Consider the following 22,779-nt stretch of genomic DNA (forward strand, 5'->3'; position numbering starts at 1 on the left):
AACATGTCTTTAGTGAACGAATGATTCATTCTGCGTCCAAATAATTCCCTATATATTTATATTGTATAGAACATATGGATTTTTAACGGTTGCAAAGTTAGAAAAAAGTATTTGCAATGCTTCATGGGATTGTATTAAAGCCGTTAAATACACCGTTTTGTACCTTTTTTCTTTTAGTCCAATTTTCAAATGCTATTTTGCTTCAAATCAAATTTGTAGCAAACTAAACCGGTTTAGTTAATAGCCTTTTAAAATAGTTAATATAATATTGTTAGTTAATATTGTATAGAACATACTTTTTTTAACGGTTGCAAAGTTTCAAACTTTATATTTTTCCCCATTGTTTTTAATTAAATTTGCAATGCTTCATGGGATTGTAGTTCTTTCTCTCATTTAAGCCGTTAAATACACCGTTTTGTACCTTTTTTTGGTCCAATTTTCAAATGCCATTTTGCTTCAAATCAATTTTGTAGCTGTTTGGTTTAGTTAATAGCTTTTTTTGAATTTACTTTATATTGCGCTTTCAGACAGTGTTCAAAGTTCTTTACAAAGCAACCAAACATTTCATAGAGCGTGCCATCAATATCGCACAAATAACAATAATACCCCAAAAAATTGGGATTAGTTAATTGTATGAAATTATTTTATGTGTATGTGTTGAAGACAAAACAAAAGATAAACAAACTGCTTTGGTGTGAAGAAGCAGCAATAAAACTATTGAGCTGGGTAACACACATTTCACATTTCACAATTCGATATATATATATATATATATATATATTATATATATATATATAGAGAGAGAGTACTTTTTGTATCAGGTACAGTACAAAATCTCTCAAATAATCCTGTAAAATATACAGTTAAAATTACACTCAAGGAAGTTTTTATTATAATAGTTATAATACTAACTTTACAATTACATTATTATATTATTGCTCCAATTTTTTAAATATAAACATTTAAATGGTGGCTGTCATAACTCGATGGATTTATTGAAACATGCGTTATGTTCATAATATTCAATCATAATGAATATAGTGCACATATTTAGCAAAACAATCCTCTCTAAAGTAATTTCCCTTACGACACAAAAATATATTGCAGTATATTGGAAAATATCATGTAATACATTAGGCAATATATTCCCATATATGGGATTTAATATTTATATTTTCGAATATATTGCAATATATTGAAAGCGGCAATCATTTGTATATTTTGCAATATACTGCAATATATTACATATATTGTATATATGTACCATCAATATATTATAATATATTTCAAGTAATATATTGGTAAATATATTTTCCTTTCGTCAGGGTTTTTTCTAGCTGACTTACTGAATATGGTTTTTCTGAGGTAAATGTGACATTGTTTACAAGTTTTATCTGTTTAATTGACGTCTTTCGCGGTGAAACACTGGTTGAGCGATTACATGAGTCATGATATGGATTTCGGTTAGTTGTACTGTATCTTTAACATACCTTAGATGTTCGTTCATGTTTATTTTGCGCTGTAACTGATAACAGAAGCTGTCTATCATAACGTCACCCCCGTTTTTATAGCATCAAATAATTAAAATCAACCTTATTCAAAGAACGAACACTTGAACTAACATCAGCATGATTAAAGGACAACTCTGGTGGAAAATGAACCTAGGGGTAATAAACACATGGTTACCGAGTAGATCGTTCTCTGGGATGCGTTTTCATGAAAATCGAATGTAAAGAGTTTTATCTCTATAAACAGATTAGCTTATAACGCTAGTATATGGGGCATAGAATAAGTAAAATTAAATATCACTAACTAAATATCAGTAAAATTAATAGCACTAACAAGGCTCAAAATAGCCTCACACTAACACGGTAGCATAATGAGGGTCCCTACATGCAAACCGAAGCATTGAGAACTTTGTAAGTGTACAAACATGTTTAATAAGAAGATACTTTATGAAGACAGTACATTACGCGTATACAGACAGAAGCCATCTTGGAAAACAGTCTCAACGAGTCGAGCCACGAACGCTGGCCGGTCGATATGAATTATCGCAGCTTAGCACAGCGTTCGTGGCTCGACTTGTCTCGAAATTTGACTTACTCTATGCTCCATATACTAGCGTTATAAGCTAATCTGTTTTTAGAGATAAAACTCTTTACACTCGATTTTCATGAAAACGCATCCTAGAGAACGAGCTACTCGGTAACCATGTGTTAATTACCCCTAGGTTCATTTTCCACCGGAGTTGTCCTTTAAAAACTACTTAAAATCATAGAAACCATCTTAGATTACATGGAGGGGGTGGGGTTTATGAGCTATACTGGGAACAGCCACCTGGGGGCGATCAAAACGTTTTGGCTTCACTTTTCAGGACGTGTGTGGCACACTTGGCCCCCATTTAGGGTGCTTTGACACCTGCCTCATTTAGTTCGGTTGAATCGTACTAGAGTTGGTTTTCCCCTTTGGTGCGGTTCGTTTGGTTAGGTGTGAAAGCAGCAATCGCACTCGGGTGCGCACCAAAAGCGGACCCTGCGCTGTGCATTATGGGATGAGGATGAGCATGTCAGAGTTAAGAAGAATGAATGCACGTCTCCGCTTAAAGTGACGACGAGCGATGGGCGCTCGCCGTTTGCAGTGCATTAGAGCGTAGTTTTCAAGCCGCATCCGCACTGTTTGCAATATTGTGGTGTATACAAACAATGTAATAGATTATGGCCAGGGACAAAACCAGCCCGCGCAGTCGTCTCTCCATAGTTGTGTTGTCTCCGTGTTGTTTGCTGGCTTTTCCTCTTCCGTTGGAATTTTCCCGCACGTAAATTCTGACCAAACGAAAAGCAGTTTAGAAAATACGCCATGGCCAATGAGTGATGTGGATGTTGTCATGTGACTGCATTTTGGTTTGTTTCAACTGTTTCGGACCAAAGCAATCAGTGTGGTGTGAAAAGGAACCAAAAAAGCTGAAAAATGCTACAATGTGTAATTGTTTGCCCTTGGTTCGGACCAGATGAACCGAACTAGAGATGTGAAAGCATCCTAAGGGTTCAAGTGACTAGGGGTGCACCGATCCGACTTTTTCAGTCCCGATACCGATACCGATGCCTGGGCTTTGTGTATCTGTCGATACCCGATACCGATCCGATATATTGTTGAATTAATAATAAACTGTATATCTTCCACCTTATACCTTCCTTGAAGAGACTAAAGGCACCAGACTTTACTAACTAAACATAACTAAGACAAAATAACAGATGTATGTAAGGTGTTGAATTCTTATTTATTTAAAAAACAATTGTGCATTCAAATCTAAAATAGAATGTAATCTAACTTCTTTAAATAAATAAAATGTAGCAGTGGAAACAAAAAACAGTGTATTGGTCAAACATACAATAGTAATCTGACAGTTACCAAACATTTTTTACACTACAGATAATTGTTTTGGTGTATAATCATATCAATATTAAAAAGTAGCATTACAAATTAACAAATAGTCTAATTTTCTACCATATGCAATTTAATAAAAATTTTCAGCTAGCTAATAACAACTTTGTTCTGGTTTCACCTCACTCCAGATTAAATGATTGTAGGCTAGGCCTATTTATTTTACTACACATTGTCAACAGAAATAAGATGAAATACTGTTGATAATTAAAAATAATTCTTACTACCTACTCTTTCTAAAATGGGTAAGCACACTTGTGTTCTCATTTCAGTTGCGTTCTGAGTAAATTAATCAACTGAGTTCATGAGTTCAGTGTTGGACAGATCAGTTGTTCTGGCCAGTCGTTAAAATGATTCGGTTCAAAGCAGTCATTAGGTCACGAATCGGACATTAGCAGACGCGTTGTGCGCGAATCCCGTCTGTTAGAACATCGCGAAAGATGTCAACACACAGAAAACACTTCATAACTGGATATAATTTGTCTCCCGCTTATTGAAAGTATGCTTTATGTCAGCTGGTCAGAGAAGAGTCAATGTTTTTTGAGCGCAATTCACACCCAGCGATAATTCAAGGACAGAATTGTCCGAATGTGTCACGTGCAACATGGTTTCGGTCTTCCGAGCTTTTGATTTGGATTAATATGTGAAATATGAGAGCGAACACTGATTATTTTGAAGACCCAGAGAGTGCGCGCGGGGGAGGAGCTCTCAGATCGGTCTCTCTGTCACTCAGTCACAAGCGCAGCATCTGTTCTACATCACTCGTAAATCACAATAACTCATCAAATTAGGCTTTGGCCGTCAAAAAAATGTCAATGCAGGAAAGACCCTGACTTTGCAGTAATACCCTCGAAACAGCGACGAACTAGTTGGCGTGGCAAGCGTGAAATATCTCCTCCACACAGCCGACTCTCTGGCTCGCTCCCTTCTAGCATGCGACACACGTGAAGCTGACGAATGATGTAGGTTCTGCTGCGACGGAAAAAAACACCTGGATCGGCTTGTGGATCTGTTAATTTTTCCGATCCCCGATCCAGCTATTTTGTCAGTATCGCGGCCGATATCCGATCCTAATATCGGATCGGTGCACCCCTACAAGTGACCCCATTCCGATTTTTCCCTCTCATGTGGCACAGATCGAATATGTCAAGTGAACGTGTAAGCAGGAAAAAAACGCATGCATTCTGAGATCCTCAGATCGTATTCAGGCCTCACTCATATGTAGTAATGAATCCGATATGATCCGGATACGTGCATCTGCCATGTAAGCGGTCAAATCGGACATTCCCCAGTAAATGCGAGTCGTACGTCATTGAAAAGGGACTGAGGCGAAAGACGTCAACTCAGGTGGACACGAACTGCGATCACATGACTCTAATGGCGCGATAGAAGACGAAGGCAATGTTTTGCTGACCTTTAAAGATAGTGCGGAAAGCAAAACATTAAAGAATAATTTAATCTGCGTCCATGGCATATCGCGCCGTTTTACTTCCTTTTCCGGGTCAGAACGTCTTGGGCTGTTTCACCAGTGTATAGTGTAAATGTAAATATCGGATACGGGATCGCTTTTAAAAGATGATTTAAGCGGGTCATCAAAAAAATATATAGTGGATAAAGTCACCAAATCGGAATTGTGCATCAAGACCTGCAGTGTAAATGACACAACACAACACATTAAAGAGCGGCTTTAATTATTATTATTAATGTTTTTTTAAATTCCGTAATAGAATAATAAATAGACAGCATTTGAAATCAGAGACTTTTTGTTTCAGATCAAAAGTAACAAAGCTTTTTGCGATTTATTGGATGGGAGGCCCGCTACAATGTTGCGTTCCTTCATCAATTGAAAACAGGAGAGACTAATAGATTCTTGGGATTTAAGGATCGATATTGTTCATAAAAATGAGAATCGAATAATCTTTTTTTTTTTTTTTTAGCCAGCCCTATTAAACAAACTTCATGCATCCAGGCCAGTAGGTCTCAGTATAGACTCTTATATCTGGTTTAATGTGAACTAAACCCCCCCCCCATCTTTACACAGCGATGTGACATTGCAGCCCATGCTTTCAAAAACCACTGACAGTGAGTCTGTAGGCTCTTTGGACATGTCTTTACTCCACCCAAGATGGGTTGAGTGCAAGCAGCCTCAGGAATGCTGTCTCAAGAGCCAGTAATGTGACACACAAAGCCTGGGATTGACCTTTAGGCTAATGGACATTCAAGGCACAGAGGCTGCTGAGCTGGTTCTGGCAGATGAGGGTTAATAACCTCAGGGATCAGGGTTCATTGTTCAAAGGTTGCCTCAGATGTTTGGCCCTTGGCTGTATCTGACCGCTCTGTTAGGGCTGTGTTTTCATGGTTACAACATTGGGATCTGAGTGTCTTTTTGCTATCTGAATAACCAGTTATCATTTCTAATTAGGGGTGTAACAATATATCGTGTCACAATATATTGCAATACAAAAATGCAACAATATGTATCGTGGATACCAATTGTGTATAGTTCACCCAAAATGACAATTACTGTGAGAGAGTACATTAAACTACTATATATAAGGATGAATATAATGTATAATAATGCAATGGGGGGATATTTGTGGGTCCTGATAATGCCAAATCCCTTATGTTACCAGTAAAAAGTGGCCTACATTATTATAAATATATCTAGTCAGTGACCGAGTGCAAATTTGTCTAAAATAATTCTGTATTTTCAGCTTCAGAATCATGAATATTTTTATTCTGGTGTTACATTGTCCTGTGCATTGTGTTACAGCACCAAGCCTGTTTGTTTCCACCCCTAATGTAATACCAAATTTATCATTTTAATCAACAGTAAAAAAAATTGTTAACCTTTTACCATGTGTCTTGGAGTATCGTGATATCGTATCGTGATATGTATCAAATCGTGACATGATCGTTACACCCCTACTTCTAATGAATCGTTTATATGATATGAAAATATTGAGATAATGTAGTTTATTTCTATGTTTTATTCTCTATATATAGAATATATTTAAACAACTGATTGGTTATCATTTAGAGGTCTGAAAATAAGATATATCTTGGGGAGAAGGAGAATATCTGTTTGTAAATGTATTTAGAATTCTAGGGATGCACCAATTTTGGCCAATAGCGATAATTCTTTATATTTTAAAGCCGATAACCGATATATTAGCCGATAAAAAAAAATGTTAGGTCATTTTTGAGAGCCTGATTACAAAATCAAAGTCTCACCATTAAAAGCCATGACCCAAGCGCACAGTTATAATGTTCTTATTATAATTTAATGTAGTCTAAATGACAGACTTGCGCTGCACATGTTGCACTGAACTGTATTTTCATTTTTTTGAAGTGATTCCAATCATATTTCAAGCAATTCATAACCATCATGGAGAACAGAGCACACCTGAAGTGTCTCAGCCGAAGGAAATAATCCATTATTTATCTGCTTTAATATATTGGCTAAATTTGCTTATCAGGCCGATAAAGATAACATTAAAGATATATTATATATTGTGCACCCCTAGAGGATATAAAGTGAAACCTTCCTTCAGCTTGATCAGTAGAAATTGCTCAGTCTTAAATGTGAATGAGAAGTAGATATGCCAGGCTAAATTAGCAAAATAATTAATGTTTAGGTTTTAGGCTTTATGCTGTATCAGAAAGGGTTTTCAAACTTTTTTTTGTCAGCCAAATCCCTTTGACCAAAATAATTTACTTGAAGTACCCTAAATATTCAACTATATTACTGATCAGCTCATTTCAATTATCATAAAGTCATAATTATAAGATAAAATGTTGAAAATATGATTTTAAAAGTCCTCATTATTAGACTAAAAGTCAAAAATATGACATGCTAAGTCATAATTATAAGATAAAATGTTGAAAATATGATTTTAAAAAGTCCTCATTATTAGATAAAAAGTCAAAAATATGACATGCTAAGTCGTAATTATAAGATCAAATGTTGAAAATATGATTTTAAGTCCTTATTATTAGACAAAAAGTCAAAAATATGACATGCTAAATCATAATTATAAGATAAAATGCTGAAAATATGATTTTAAAAGTCCTCATTATTAGATAAAAGTAAAAAATATGACATGCTAAGTCATAATTATAAGATAAAATGTTGAAAATATGATTTTAAAAGTCCTCATTATTAGACTAAAACTCAAAAATATGACATGCTAAGTCATAATTATAAGATAAAATGTTAAAAGTCCTCATTATTAGACTAAAAGTCAAAAATATGACATGCTAAGTCATAATTATAAGATAAAATGTTGAAAATATGATTTTAAAAGTCCTCATTATTAGACTAAAAGTCAAAAATATGACATGCTAAGTCAATGTGAGAGGAACAGTTGAAATTAGGACTTTAAAAATTCAAAATTTTGGATTTAAAGTCAAATTATGACTTAAAAATCACCCTAATTATGAGATATATTAACACTTAATAATATAAATAATAATAATATTTACATTATTGTTTTCATTTTGTGCAATATATATATTTTTTACATGCGTTTTTACATTTTGAAATCAGTTTTTACAACAGAAGTTGATCAATCAAAAACTTCCTTTAGCTTTTCATCTAGAAAAAAAATAATTTCCTATCATCAGTGTAAAGCTGCTCTGAACTGGCGTATAAAGCGTTTGTGTGTGAAAAGCGCAATAGAAATAAAGGTAAAAAAAATAATAATAATTTAATGGCACATTTGCATGTTTACTTAAAAAAAAAAACATTTATTGTTTGGTAAGTATTTTTTATTTTAATATTGTTTATCCTATTTGTTTAATTTAATGATTTTAATTTAATTAATTGCTTGTCATCAATTTATGCAGTTCCCTCGCGGACCCTTAGGGGTTCCTGGACCCCCGTTTGGGAAACCCTGCTGTGTCAGAATGGCTTTAAAAGCAGTGTAATTGAAATCCTATCGCTTTAAGGACCAGCACAGCTTCCCAACAAGCCACACGGTTTAAGGTTCATGTTAGAAGCACAAACCATGGGGGAAGAGTTGCCAAAGTGTAATGTTAAGGGTTAATTAACGTATGTTCAAATCCTTAACCCTGAGAATGAGTAATAGTGCTAGTCGGTTGTAATATTCCTATGTTCAGCTTATTGTTCATCCAACAGTGTTGAGTTCATATTTACGGCTGTTCACTGCTGATGAAGTCCATGTCACAGACAACTTAACAGCCTTCTTTCACTCAGTCTTTTTTTGGTGCATTGTGGTCTGTAGTAGACAGGAAGTTGACTGTCATCTCTGGCCCTTTCTGTGTAGGTGGAAGTATGGAGCTGGCCAATCATGGTCTTATCCTTCTGCAGCAGCTCAACGCGCAGAGGGAGTTCGGCTTCCTGTGTGACTGCACGGTGGCCATTGGAGATGTTTTTTTCAAAGCACACAAGGCCGTGCTGGCCGCATTCTCCAACTACTTCAGAATGCTATTTATACACCAGGACAGGTAAAAGATTTGTGTGATATTGATGTGATTTTTTTTTTTTTTAAGTCCAATTTGTCCCTAAACTAGGGTGTTGATCTGGTAAGATGATAATTATTCTTCATGCTATAACCAATAAATGACCAACGTTATAGTTATAATATACTATTTCATCTAAATAAATAAAAAATGAAAACACTAAAAAGTGAATGTAGGCATCACAACATTATAATTTGCAGTATAAAATCATTTTGAGATTTGCTAAAGGCTGGGATACACAACACGAACCATTTTAAAACACTAGACGTCCTACACTTGATACAGTTTTACACTGTAACCATTTACAACCTCAGCATGTTGGTGACCCGAGTTTGATTCCCGGCCCGATCACATTCCTCTCTCTCCACTCCGTGCTTCCTGTCTGATCTCTACACCGTCCCATCCAATAAAACCATTAAAAGGCTTAAACGACCGAGTGTCACACACTACCAGACTTTCAAGCTGTCCCAAACACATGCGCTTCATTGATAGGAGACACATGACAAGTGAAAAAGTGTTCTAAAATCTGCCCAAAACCTATTTAATACCCTTTGACTGGATAGAGTCATACTGTGAAGCTGTGCCCATTATGCATTATGTGATTTTATGCAAAATCTGTTCATTCCAACTGCCCAAAATCTGCAGAATGACTGTGCCTCTCGGCAAAAAACTCATCCAGACTGCAGATCAGGGAAAATATCTGGGCAAAAATTGTATAGTGTATTCCAGCCTTAAAGATTACATTTATCATTACTATTGAATTAGTGTTTTTAAATATTAAAGGGATAGATCACCCAAAAATGAAATTTCTGTCATTAATTCCTCACCCTCATTTCGTTCCAAACCCATTTATTTATTTGTTTATTTGACAGGGACAGTGTACATTAATTGACATTGCTGTAAATGCACCAGCGTTAGCCAAAAGGCTATTTTTCGTCCGTTGTCCCTGGACAGATCTTAAAATTGTCTACCTAAAAACACAATACAAATATAAAAAGCAGTAAAACAGATATAACTCTTCAAATCCTGTTGCTAAATACGGTGTACAAATTTACTATAAAACAGACATGTTGAAAAAAAAGAGAAGAGAGAAAAAAAAAAAAGAATTAATATTATACACATTGACACAGCAGAGACAAGTGGCAGCAGGTTGGGTTAAGGGAAGATACATATCCGTTAACATATTCGTTCATATTCGATACATATTCGTTCCATAAGACCTTCGTTCATCTTCAGAACACAAATGAAGATATTTTTGATGAATTCTGACATCTTTCTTTCCCTCTATTGACAGCTAGACTACTGACACTTCAACAAGTTCATAAAGAGATCATAAAACTAATCCATATAAATTGAGCAGTTTAGTCGCTTTAAATGATGAACAGATTGAATTTAGGCTTTTATTCACATATAAACATTCATAAACTCACACATCAGTTAAAGTGTCAGTTGTATTGCTGTCTATGAGTGGTCAGAAAGCTCAGATTTCATCAAAAATATCTTCATCTGTGTCCTGAAGATGAACGAAGGTCTTACGGATTTGAAACGTAATGACAGAATTTTGATTTTTGGGTGAACGATCCCTTTAAGTGGGTACCTTTGCTATCATATGACAATCTGAATGTAAAATGTAATACAGAGAATGAACATGCACAATTATTCACTGCACATATATCCAATAGATATGTTAGTACTATGATTTAAACCCTCTGGGGTTCTTCATTTATGGGTCACACTCAGGACCAAAAATTACCCGGAGGGCGGGATTAAGATAAAAAAGATTTGAGTAAAATCAATGAAATATATTTTTTTTCTTTTTTGGTGTTTTGAGATAATTTTATGACTTATAATTAATATTTATGCAATCATTATGACCCATGTTTTCCCATTGAATATAATAAAAAATGTCTATGTGTGTGTGTGTATATATATATATATATATATATATGTATATAATTTTTTACTTTTTTTTTATTAAAGCTGTATTTCATTTTAGAGTCAAGCATAGGCCTCATGAAAGCAATTTTTTAAATGAGATCGGTGCCATCCGGTGGACACATTGAGCATATTTATCACGCAATAGCACATTTTTACCATTATAGTGGATCTTGCGTTATAGAATTTTTTTTTTTTAAATCGTAGCTTCATTGGAATGGTCCGAAACTTGGTGACTTTATTGGTACTTGGTATATTAACACCCAAAAAAATTGGGGACAGGATGTGAAAAGTCTAAGTGGTCGTAAAAACTCAGGACCTTCGGGTCAAAAATGACCCCCATAGGAAATTAATGGGAAATTAGTTTTTTTTGTGCATACAATCTACAAATCAGCCAGGATGCATAAAAAAAGGACTCAACAGTGAAGGGGTGAATCTCTAAAACATCAAGAGTGCAAAACAGACAAAAAAACACACACACTTATGCACACAAAAACACACGCACACACAAATGAACGCGTGCCATTCCAAAAGCTAATTGTGTTTTTGTGTGTGTGTGTGAGTTTTTTTCTCTGTTTTGAACTCTTGATGTTTTAGAGATTCACCCCTTCACTGTTGAGTCCTTTTTTCTGCATCCTGGCTGATTTGTAGATTGTGTGCACAAAAAAACTCTGTATTTTCATATTTTTGCCAATTTCCCATTCATTTCCTATGGGGTCATTTTTGACCTGAAGGTCCTGAGTGTGACACTTTTTTTTTACGACCACTTAGACTTTTCAAATCCTGTCCCCAATTTTTTGGTGTGTTCATATACCAAGTACCAATAAAGTCTCGGACCATTCCGATGAAGCTACGATTTTTAACATTTTTTGGTAACACTTTAGAATAATGGTCATTAGTTAACATGAACTAATAATGAACTGCACGTATAAAGCATTTATTAATCTTTGTTAATGTTAATTTCAACATTTACTAATGCATTATTAAAATCTTGTTAGCATTAGTTAATGCACTGTGAACTAACATGAACAAACAATTGTATTTATATTAACTAACGTTAACAAAGATGAACAAATACAGTAACAAATGTACTGTTCATGGTTAGTTCATGTTAGTTAATACATTAACTAATGACCATTATTCTAAAGTGTTACCCATTTTTTATATAAAAAAATTCGGGTCAGAAATGACAGAAGAGCTCCAGTGTGTTAAGACACAATAAACACTTAAAATGTGCTCTTTACTAATACGCAAGTATAAAAGCACTTCCCTAGCACAACGATTGGTGTTTTTTCTTCACGTTGAATCTTTGTTCCTTTGTCTTCTCATCCAGTGACTGCGTTCGCTTGAAGCCTGCTGACATTCAGCCGGACATCTTCAGCTACCTCCTCAATCTGATGTACACCGGAAAACTGGCGACACAGCTTATCGACCCAGCTCGCCTGGAGCAGGGCGTCAAGTTCCTGCACGCGTACCCTCTAATTCAGGAGGCAAGTCTGGCTAGCCATGCAACCCAAGCACACCCTGAGGTCAGCCTTCCCCTGTCCTCCTCTCTTTACGGCATTCAGATATCAGACCAACAGGCCACGCTCACAAACCGCCTCTCCGCGAGAACGCCTCTCTCCTCGCCGTTCGACTTAGAAGGCGGCGGTTTGCTCGACGGGAAGTGCGTCACCACTAACAAAGCTACCTCACTGACGCGGCCTGGGTCCAAGCACAGGCACGCTCTGTCCGAAACGGAGGTAGAGGCGTCTGCGAGCACCAGTCAGTTTGTGAGGGACGGCGGAGAGATGGACACATCGGCAGGTGAGGCCCCCGTGAACACCAACACCATCCTGCATGTGAAGCCCAGCATCATGAGACGAAACGCCTCCCTGAGGAAGCATTACACGTGCCACGTCTGCGGGGGCCGCTTCACTCAGCGAGGAGCCTTGAGAGAGCACCTGCTTCTGCACACTCAGGCCATGCTCCCCCTGGTGTTGGAGTCCGTCGGGGCGGCTTCCCCCATGGCGATCGGAGGCGCCGCCACACCGGAGGTGGAGGAAGTTCTCCGAGGCAGCGAAGCCGCTGCAGCAACTCCCATCATCATGGACGTTACAAGTGACAGTGAGCAGCATCTGTACTCAAAACACTCGCCTGAAACCGCCATGCCCGTCCCGACGACGACCGCAGTCAGCCTGTACACGGCACAGCCCCAGGCGGACACGCCCCCTCCGTCCGATATCGCCGATATTGACAACCTAGAGGGGGCGGCTGACATGGAGCGGGAAGTGAAGCGGAGGAAATACGAGTGCTCCACTTGTGGCCGCAAGTTCATCCAGAAGAGCCACTGGAGAGAGCACATGTACATCCACACAGGCAAGCCGTATCGCTGCAGCGCCTGCGGAAAGAGCTTCTGCCGGGCCAATCAGGCGGCGCGACACGTTTGCATGAATCTGAGCTCGGAGCCGGCGTACACCATGGTGGACCGACAGAGCATGGAGCTGTGTGCAGCAGACGACTCCAGCCAAATGGAGGCGCTGTTTCTAGGCTCGTCAGGGAGGCCGTACAAATGCAACGTGTGTGAAATGACCTTCTCCAGCCCCAATGAGGTCATCAAGCACCTGTGCTTCAACCAGGGGGCGCTCTCAGCGGCTGGAGAAATGGGCGTCAGCAGGCTGAACAGTGACAACCTGGCCAAAGACGAAGGCTCGGATTCATCCAATGGCGGGCCGTTGATGACGCCAATCAAAACAGAGGAAGTCTTTGTGGAGTAGCTCCATGTTCATCCGAAAATATAGTTTTTTTTTTTTTTAATGTATTGCATTTGAATTGTGGGTAAATTATGATCAGAAGTTAAGCTGCCGATCGAAATTTCTGTTATATATATATATATTTTACTTCTACTGAAAATACTTCTGCATTATTCTTTTTAAACACTCATAAATTATAACAGATTTGCAGTATGTTTAGTCAAATTCCTGCTTCATTCTGGATTTCTTTCAAGGATTTTGCCGGGTCATTTGCAGTCTGTGTTGCGGTTAAAGGACAACACGGGTGGAAAATGAACCTAGGGGTAATTAACACGTGGTTACCGAGTAGATCGTTCTCTGGGATGCGTTTTCATGAAAATCGAATGTAAAGAGTTTTATCTCTAAAAAACAGATTAGCTTATAACGCTAGTATATGGGGCATAGAGTAAGTCAAATTAAATCGCTAGTTAATAGCACTAACAAGGCTCAAAATAGCCTCACACTAACACGGTAGCATAATGAGGGTCCCTACATGCAAACCCAAGCATTGAGAACTTTGTAAGTGTACAAACAGTTTAATAAGAAGATGCTTTATGAAGACAGTACATTACGCGTATACAGACAGAAGCCATCTTGGAAAACAGTCTCAACGAGTCGAGCCACGAATGTGAGGCTATTTTGAGCCTTGTTAGTGCTATTAACTAGCGGTTTAATTTTATTTATTCTATGCCCCATATACTAGCGTTATAAGCTAATCTGTTTTTAGAGATAAAACTCCTTACATTCGATTTTCATGAAAACGCATCCCAGAGAACGATCTACTCGGTAACCACGTGTTAATTACCCCTAGGTTCATTTTCCACCGGAGTTGTCCTTTAAAGCTCTTCCTCTGTCTAACTGCACAGGAAAAGGATGTCGAGAACGGCTGACTTCACATTAGGTTGGATTGGTAACTCTAAAAAAAATCCTTAGTTCATGAGCGTAGCACCAAAATTAGTTTTGTACGAGCAGCTAAGTGTGGGTATTGGTGTAAGAAATGTATTCGCTACCTCAACCGGTTTCGGACTAACCTGAAATTTGCATCAAAGGGTCGAGGATCAAAGTCAACTTTATCTTCCAGTGCCTCACATCTCAACGTTTTTTTCTTTCTCACACTGTTTTTAATTTCTTATTACATGCTTTGGGTTCGCAGGTGCAAGGTGTGATTGTAGATAACCTTCATTCCGTGCCAGATTACTTGTCGAATATCGTTTATTTTCGAGTTAACGTGACCCACGATATTTTTGCGATTCCACATTTGTTGGTTACAGTGCCAGTACCAGCGAAACGATAAACATCCACGCCGTAAAAAACCTTGGTTGTGTTGCTCTCACTGTGGTTCAACATGTTTACAGTTGTGCCGTGTGCTCGATCAAAGTTGTTACTGTGTGTGCATTTAGAAAACACTGTGGCCACATGTACATAATGTAGCTCGAAGGGAGAGATTTCTGTCACTGTTCGCTCTTAATTTCTTTATTTTTGAGCCTTGTATAACTTTTCTAATTGTATGTACAGTGCTTTATTTACAAAGAATTTTATAATCTCAAAGGTTGTATATGGATGGATGCATTTACTGTAGAATATTATCCATTTTAGTGTAGCACAAGTGTGTGTGTATTGGCTGTCTTTATGTTGTAATGAAACTGACAGTGAGGTCATGCTGTTCAAGCACTGATATCTACTAAAGACCCCTGACTACTCTCATTACACTTGTGCTACTACGTCAGGAAACTTCGTTTTAACCATTTTAAACCAGGGCGATTTACAATCAGTGCTATTTCTTCCACCATTCTCTTTGTAAAGGATATATTTTAAGAGCACTGTGAGTGAAGTTACTACTGAATAGAGCCCAGGATGGACCATTTGCTTCATTTTTGTTACAAGCGTTTTCTTTTCTTTCTATTTTTTTTTTTATTGTGATGTTAAGGGACAGGAGGCCTTGTCCGAATGATATGTAATCATACATGCAATGTCATGCCTTTTTTTTCCCCGTAGTATTGTTACAACTCTTTATTATTTGTACATATGCAAGTTGTTACCCATTGAGGCAGTTATAGGGAACGCACAAACCCCAAAGCCAAGGCAAGCATACTGTGATCTCTCGCTCCTCAGGAACAGTTGTCTCTGGAAAAAAATACTTCCTCTGTGTTTTCATTGTGAATAATGATAATAAATCCTTATGTTTTTGAAGTGTGCAGTTTTTTTTTAGATTTAATATACAATACTGCTCAAAAGTATTATATATTAAACTATATATTCAGAAAATATTTACATTTTAAAAATATAAATGGAAAGTTGTTATTTTTAAATTGTAATATTTCACAATATGACTATTTCTCTTCTTTTTTTACTACAAAGAAATGCGGTCTTGGTGAGCGTTAAAAAGGCCTGTTCTCATCAAGGACGATAAAGGTAATGAATCGCAGAGTTCACACGACCCTTTTCACATTTCCGGGTTTCTCGGAGCGGAAGACGTCTTAGTAATTATTATAGTTGTGAATGAGAGACTACATTAAATACTTTTTGTGACCTTTTGCTCAAACAGAAAAAGAAAAATGCCACAATAGTGATTTCACAACTTTCAAAAAGAGGGGAAAAATAGAGATTGAACGGCAGTCAAAACAGAGAAATATGTTATTTTTTACCATCAAAATTAACCATAGACTCTGTATTAGAAACACCCTCACAGAAGCGGTAACTTGTTTTTTGTCATTTGATGCAAAAGTAATAAAATTCAAAGTATTAGTGTTATAAATGTACATACATTTAAAAAAAAAAAAAAAAACACAAAAACGTGCAGGATTTAAGATATTGATGACCGTTAAAACTGCATCACAGTCTGTGAAAAGGGTCTTTAACGATAACGTTGGAATCACTTTCAGAATGATAATATCCGATAAAAACATTTACTGCCAATCAGAATCCCAGCATTTAAAGTGACAGCTAAGAAAATGCTTAGACTAAACAAAACGGTATCATCCGTTGGTGTGTGCTAATATAGTTATCTTTATCGTTGTTAGAACGATAAAGGCCCACACACCAAGGACGACAAAGAGATAGTTATAAAAATCGTTCTCAGTATTAAAGAATAGTAGCGTTTCCACCAAAGCTATAACGATAACGGCACAGAGAATTGGAATCCCTTTCATAACGATTTTATCCAGCCAATCAGAATCCATCCTGCTGTTACGAGCTCGAGCATTTAAAGCGACAGACAAGCACACGCTTAGAATAACAGAACAATATCGGCACAGATATAGTTCTCATTATAGTTATCTTTATATTTATTGTTGCTAGAACGATAATTATAAAGATAACTACACTGAAAAAAATTATTATGGCCCGATTAAATTAAGCATAATTAATTTGTGCTCGTTTAAATAATTTAAATTTAGTTTTTTGATTTTTAAAAAATAAATTGGTTTTATGGGAATTGCATGTGTTTTTGTTTAAATTGAGATCAAATAAATTGATTGCGACCACTTATGATAAAAATATTTAGTAAATTTAACGAATCATTTTTTTTCAGTGTATATTAGCACACATACCAACAAATGATATTGTTCTGTTTATTCTAGGCTTGTCTGTCACTTTCACGCGTTACAGCAGGATGGATTCTGATTGGCTGTAAATGTTTTATCGTTCATCAGCTGGATAAAATCATCTGAAAGTGATTCCAACGATATCATTTTTCTGTGCCTTTATCGTTATAGCTGTGGTGTGAACTCTGCGATTTTTAGAACTATATCTTTATCGTTACCTTTATAGTTATCGTTCTTGGTGTGAACGGGCCTTTATCGTTCTACCAACAACGATAAATATAACAATAACAAGAACTATATTAGCGTGCCGCACACACCAACTGATGATATCGTTGTTTATTCTTGCTTGTCTGTCACTTTAAATGTTCGAGCTCGTTACAGCAGGATGGATTCTGATTGGCTGTCAATGTTTTTATCGTTCATCTGCTGGATAAAATCGTTCTGAAAGTGATTCCAACTATATAGTTTTTCTGTATCTTTATCGTTGCTGTGGTGTGAACTCGATTTTTAGAGCTTTATCGTTACCTTTTCGTTATTGGTGTGAACGGGCCTTTGTCGTTCTACCAACAACGATATAAGGATAACTGTAACAAGAACTATATTAGCGCACACACCAACTGACAATATTTTTTGTTTATTACGCGTTTGCTTGTCTCACTTTAAATGCGCGAGCTCGTTACAGCAGGATGGATTCTGATTTGCTCTCAATGTTTTTATCGTTCACCTTCTGGATAAAATCGTTCTGGGGTGCGTTTCCCAAAACCATAGTTGCTAACTAAGTTAGCAACTTTGTTGGTTGCAATGCAATTTCCCATTGCCAACGACCTAAGTTATGGTTTTGGGAAACGCACCCCAGAAAGTGATTCCAACGATGTCGTTTCTCTGCCGTTATAGTTGTGGTGGGAATGCTATTTAAATGATTTTTAGAATTATACATATCATTAACATTATAATTATAGTTATCGTCCTTGGTGTGAACGGGCCTTTATCGTTCTACCAACAACGATAGGCCTATATATAAGGATAACTATAAAGAGAACTATATTAGCGCACACACCAAATGACCAGATCGTTTTGTTTATGCTAAGTGTTTGCTTGTCTGTCACTTTAAATGCGCGAGCTCGTTACAACAGGACGGATTCTGATTGGCTGTTTCTATAGTTCATCTGCTGGATAAAATTGTTCTGAAAGTGATTCCAACAATATCGTTTCTCTGTGCCGTGATTGTTATAGTTGTGGTGTGAACTGTGCTATTTTTTAATATTGAGAACGATTTTTTAGAACTATACATTTATCATTAACTTTGATGTGAACGGGCCTTTACAGACGCCAAACTTTAAGCCAAGCAACCCATTCTCCATTACAGGCACTTTTATAGTCATGTTTAGTACAACTGTGTGGATCTTTCACATAATGCAACATATTTTTGCCTTTGCATCCATGTGAAATTTACAATCAGAGATACACACCTAATAATATTAAAAATGATTATAATATACATAATATTATGAAATAGTGCTGCTTATTTTTGTGAGGAAAGAAATGCAACATGGGTTTATGTATTGGTTTAAATCTAGCTATGTGAGGCACTAGATGGCGCCACTACACCAAAACTTGCACAAAGCTATTAAAACCCTGCATAAATATTCCCAGCATTTTACTTATGCCAATGCATTTTCTATATCCTCCCACCACCTGGCGATACACACTCACAAACACAACCTGACAGAAACAGCTTGATTTACACTAGCTTTATTTGAATGAAATATAGACATGATTTTGTATCCGTACTATTAACAGCTTAAAGAATACAAAAAGAGGTGAGGCTCATGCTACTGGTATATAACATTCCTTAATGCTCTCATTGGTTATTTGTTAATATTACAACATGAATTAAAGTACATAGGTATACAATTTGTACAAATGTTAAAGAGCTTCACAGTAGACTGTATTATAAAAAGCTAGGAAAAGAACGAGTGTGTCATTCATTACAAGCGTGACAGAAGTAGCAGAGCTGTTTTTCTACTGAAGATAATGCATCCCCTGTTCAGACTGTCATTTGCTTTTTCTTTACAGTTTACCACCATTATCATCCAAATATGCACATTTCACATTGCATGTATGGCTATAATATTACTAATTTCAGAGACTGACAATAAGGCATCTACACTCCTTGGTACAGAGATTAGAAATGTGAAAATATCCAACACTATTTTACTGAATATCTGTGAATTTAAACCGTGTGTAACTGGACAACCTGTGTTGGAGAGTCCACCAATAGACGGTGTGAATATATTTCTCCTCGCACACTGACTTTTCCTCTAACCTCGTGTGCATTTTAGGTGTTAAAACATGCGTTTCGCTAAGGCCGTCAAACAGTGAAGAGCACTTTTTTTTTTTTTTAAACACTCCCTACTCATGCAGGCGTCCTCATGATCGTCTATTTTCACAGGATACCACTTAAAGCAAAATCAAATCGAACAGACTTTTAAAATCTCAAATGTCACGCATCAATGGTAAAATCGCTGCATGATAAATATACACAATAAAAAGACAACATTTCACAGTAAGGGACAGAAAAGTGGTATATCTACAGTGAGAATGGAGATGATAACGGCTGGATATTGTGTTCATTTTCACATCTTCGCAGCCACAGCATGTGTGTGTTTTTTTCATGTACTACAGCCGAGGAGGTGTATCTGTACCATATTTGTTCAACTAACTTGTCTAAGTAACATTTTGTAATTTTACACCAGCATGACGTCACGATTTCAATGTGTTTTTAGAAGGTTAGAATGTTTTTTTTTTGAGAGAATATTTTAGATATAAATACAATATACAAAATAACAACCCTCCGACTCCAACATCACAAGCACACATTAGCTCATACAAGATCCACACGTACATATTCTCTCCATTCGACAGACCGCTAAACAACTGATAAAAAATCATAATAAAAAAATGTCACGTGGGAAACATGGCATCTGAAGCAATTTGGCAAAAATTGGGAAAGTGGGAATAGGGGGGACATCCCTTGATAAGTCCGGCGAGGCTGGAGACCTCAGAGATATGGCAGCAGAGTGAAGGGGAATTAGGAAAGGGTTAAATGAGAGAGAGAGAGAAGAGAGATTGAACTGTAGTCTCTTGGTCTCCGTGTCCTCCATGGCTGCCTCTCACGTCCTGCTTTCCAGAAAGCTCGGCGTCCCAGTCATGTGACCGCTTTTTACACGCAGACTGCAAGACACAAAAGGAAAGTGGTGAGAAACAGCAAATCTTATCATGTACGCTGCGACTCCCTTTGCTCTTCTCACAGCTCTTTAATCAATTAGCTTGACAAGCTACTATCATTTCACCTAAATGCACACACACCGCTCTTTCCATCTGCACTGCATCTCCTGTGTCTTCAAGCCAAGGCCGTGTGACTCAGCACAAGTCACCAGTGAGAGAGCCGAGAGCCAGCCCTGCGCCAAAGCTCATGCAGCGATGCTGTATATCAGCAGCCTCAGCTCTACTGCAGTGCTGCATTAGCACTCATCAAACATTTAGCAGACACACCCAGCTCTCTTCTCCCATCCTCCTCCTTTTTTTGGACACGCTTTACATTAGGGCTCATTGAACAGTGTCGTTATTTTAATAGGTACATGGAGTTGCCTTTGATTATGCACGTTTTTTATTGTGAATGTGAATAATAACTTTACTTTGGTTTTATTCTCCTCTAAGCACTTTCCAAAACATCCGTTTTTCAAGATGCACGTGGAAATTTGTGCGATCGTGGGCAGCAGCGCTATGTTTTTTATTTTTTTGTAGATTTAAGTAGCAAATAAGAATCAATATATTTTGAGACAAAGTTCTTCTTAATGATTCTCAGTTTTGTTCAAGGGTAATTAAAGCAAAAGTTATTTCAATAACACAAGAATATGTAAAATATGGTATTTGGGGTATCAAGCGCATCTGCTGTCGGGGCGAAAGACAATAATTAAAGGGTTAGTTCACCCAAAAATGAAAATTCTCTCATTAATTACTTCCCCTCATGTCGTTCGACACCCGTCAGACCTCCGTTCATCTTCAGAACACAAATGAAGATATTTTAGTGTAAATCTGATGGCTCTGAAAGGCCTCCATTGGCTCAATGGCACTTTACACTCTCAAGACCCTTAAAAGGCACTAAAGACGTCGTTACAAAGTCCATCTCACTACAGTGGTTCTAAAATAACTTTATGAATCGGCAAGAATAGTTTTTGTGCGCAAAAAAACCCTAAATAACGACTTACATATTAATGACGATTTCAAAACACGGCATCATGAAGCTTCGAAGCGTTATGAATCAGTGAGTCGAATCATGATTTGGATCGTGTGTCAAACCGCCAAACTGCTGAATCGACTCACTGATTCATAACGCTTCGAAGCTTCATGATGCCGTGTTTTGAAATCGTCATCACTATGTAAGTCGTTATTTAGGGTTTTTTTGCACACAAAAACTATTCTCGTCACTCCATAAAGTTATTGTAGAACCACTGTAGTGAGATGGACTTTGTAACGACGTCTTTAGTACCTTTTAAGGGTCTTGAGAGTGTGAAGTGCCATTGTGCCAATGGAGGCCTTTCAGAGCGATCAGATTTCAACTAAAATATCTTAATTTGTGTTCTGAAGATGAACGGAGGTCTGACGGGTGTCGAACGACATGAGGGTAAGGAATTAATGACAGAATTTTCATTTTTGGGTGAACTAACCCTTTAACATGATAATAAATAACCGGCTGACTTTAACATTTGTTGACATGACGGGTCGATTCAAATGGGAAAAATCATATCACCACTTTACTTTAGGGTTCATTATTATCGCTTATTAGCATGCATATTACTAGGATATTGTCTGTTTATTTGTACTTCTAAAGCACATATTAATGCCTTATTCTGCATGATCATATTCTACATCCCTTAATCAAACCCAATACCTAAACTTAACAACTACCTTACTAACTATTAATAAACAGTAAATTAATTATGAGTTTATTGAGTTATTAGTGAATATCATAAGTGTTACCATATCATACATTAAATTGGGATAATACCCATATTTATAATAAAAACATATTTACAAAATATATGTATCATGTCATATAATAAAATATCATTTATTGTTACTACTCTAAATCTATATTAAATTATTATGGAATCTCATTCAATGCTTTCAGAATCTTTACTTTGTTTCTGTATTTTTTTAATATATTTTTATATGAACATATTTTAATGACAGTATATTTATTGAACAAAATTATTTTATTTATCAAAAATAAACTAAAAATAGTGCAAACATTTTTAAAAAGTATTAACTTAGACGTTATTAAAAACATTATTTTAGCTACAGTACTTGTATCAATACTGTGTGAAACAATCACGTTTACAAATATGATATTAATCATATAATATAATAAAATATCATTTATTGTTACTACTGTAAATCTATATTAACCTATTATGGGATCTCATTCAGAATCTTTACTTTTTAAAATAATTGAACGTATTTTTAAAATACATTTTTATATTGACATATTTCAATGACAGGACATTTATTAAACAGAAATTAATTATTTATCTAAATAAACT

The 22,779-nt window shown here is 36.6% G+C and overlaps 2 protein-coding genes across 5 annotated transcripts in view; one reads left to right on the top strand and one right to left on the bottom strand.

Annotated features, from left to right (window-relative positions):
* zbtb2b (zinc finger and BTB domain containing 2b) overlaps window positions 1-15,819 on the top strand; it is a 17,543-nt gene extending 1,724 nt beyond the window's left edge. The window contains exons 2-4 of one of the 3 annotated variants that reach the window (XM_079830639.1): window positions 8,730-8,910; window positions 12,194-13,896; window positions 14,443-15,819. In XM_079830639.1, coding sequence (XP_079686765.1) covers window positions 8,738-8,910; window positions 12,194-13,616 — 1,596 coding nt within the window. In that variant the 5' untranslated portion in view covers window positions 8,730-8,737 and the 3' untranslated portion in view covers window positions 13,617-13,896; window positions 14,443-15,819. Of the gene's footprint in view, window positions 1-8,729; window positions 8,911-12,193; window positions 13,916-14,402 lie in introns of all 3 variants that reach the window. The other 2 variants (XM_079830638.1, XM_079830640.1) reach the window with 2 other exon arrangements.
* Window positions 15,820-18,909: 3,090 nt separating this feature from the next.
* akap12b (A kinase (PRKA) anchor protein 12b) overlaps window positions 18,910-22,779 on the bottom strand; it is a 74,871-nt gene continuing 71,001 nt past the window's right edge. For both annotated transcript variants that reach the window (XM_079830614.1, XM_079830615.1), the window contains one exon: window positions 18,910-20,407. The gene's annotated coding sequence lies outside the window, so the exon portion shown is untranslated. The remainder of the gene's footprint in view (window positions 20,408-22,779) is intronic.

The sequence above is a fragment of the Gobio gobio genome (assembly GCF_949357685.1).
Source record: "Gobio gobio genome assembly, chromosome: 12".
In the NCBI taxonomy this organism is placed as follows: Eukaryota; Metazoa; Chordata; class Actinopteri; order Cypriniformes; family Gobionidae; genus Gobio; species Gobio gobio.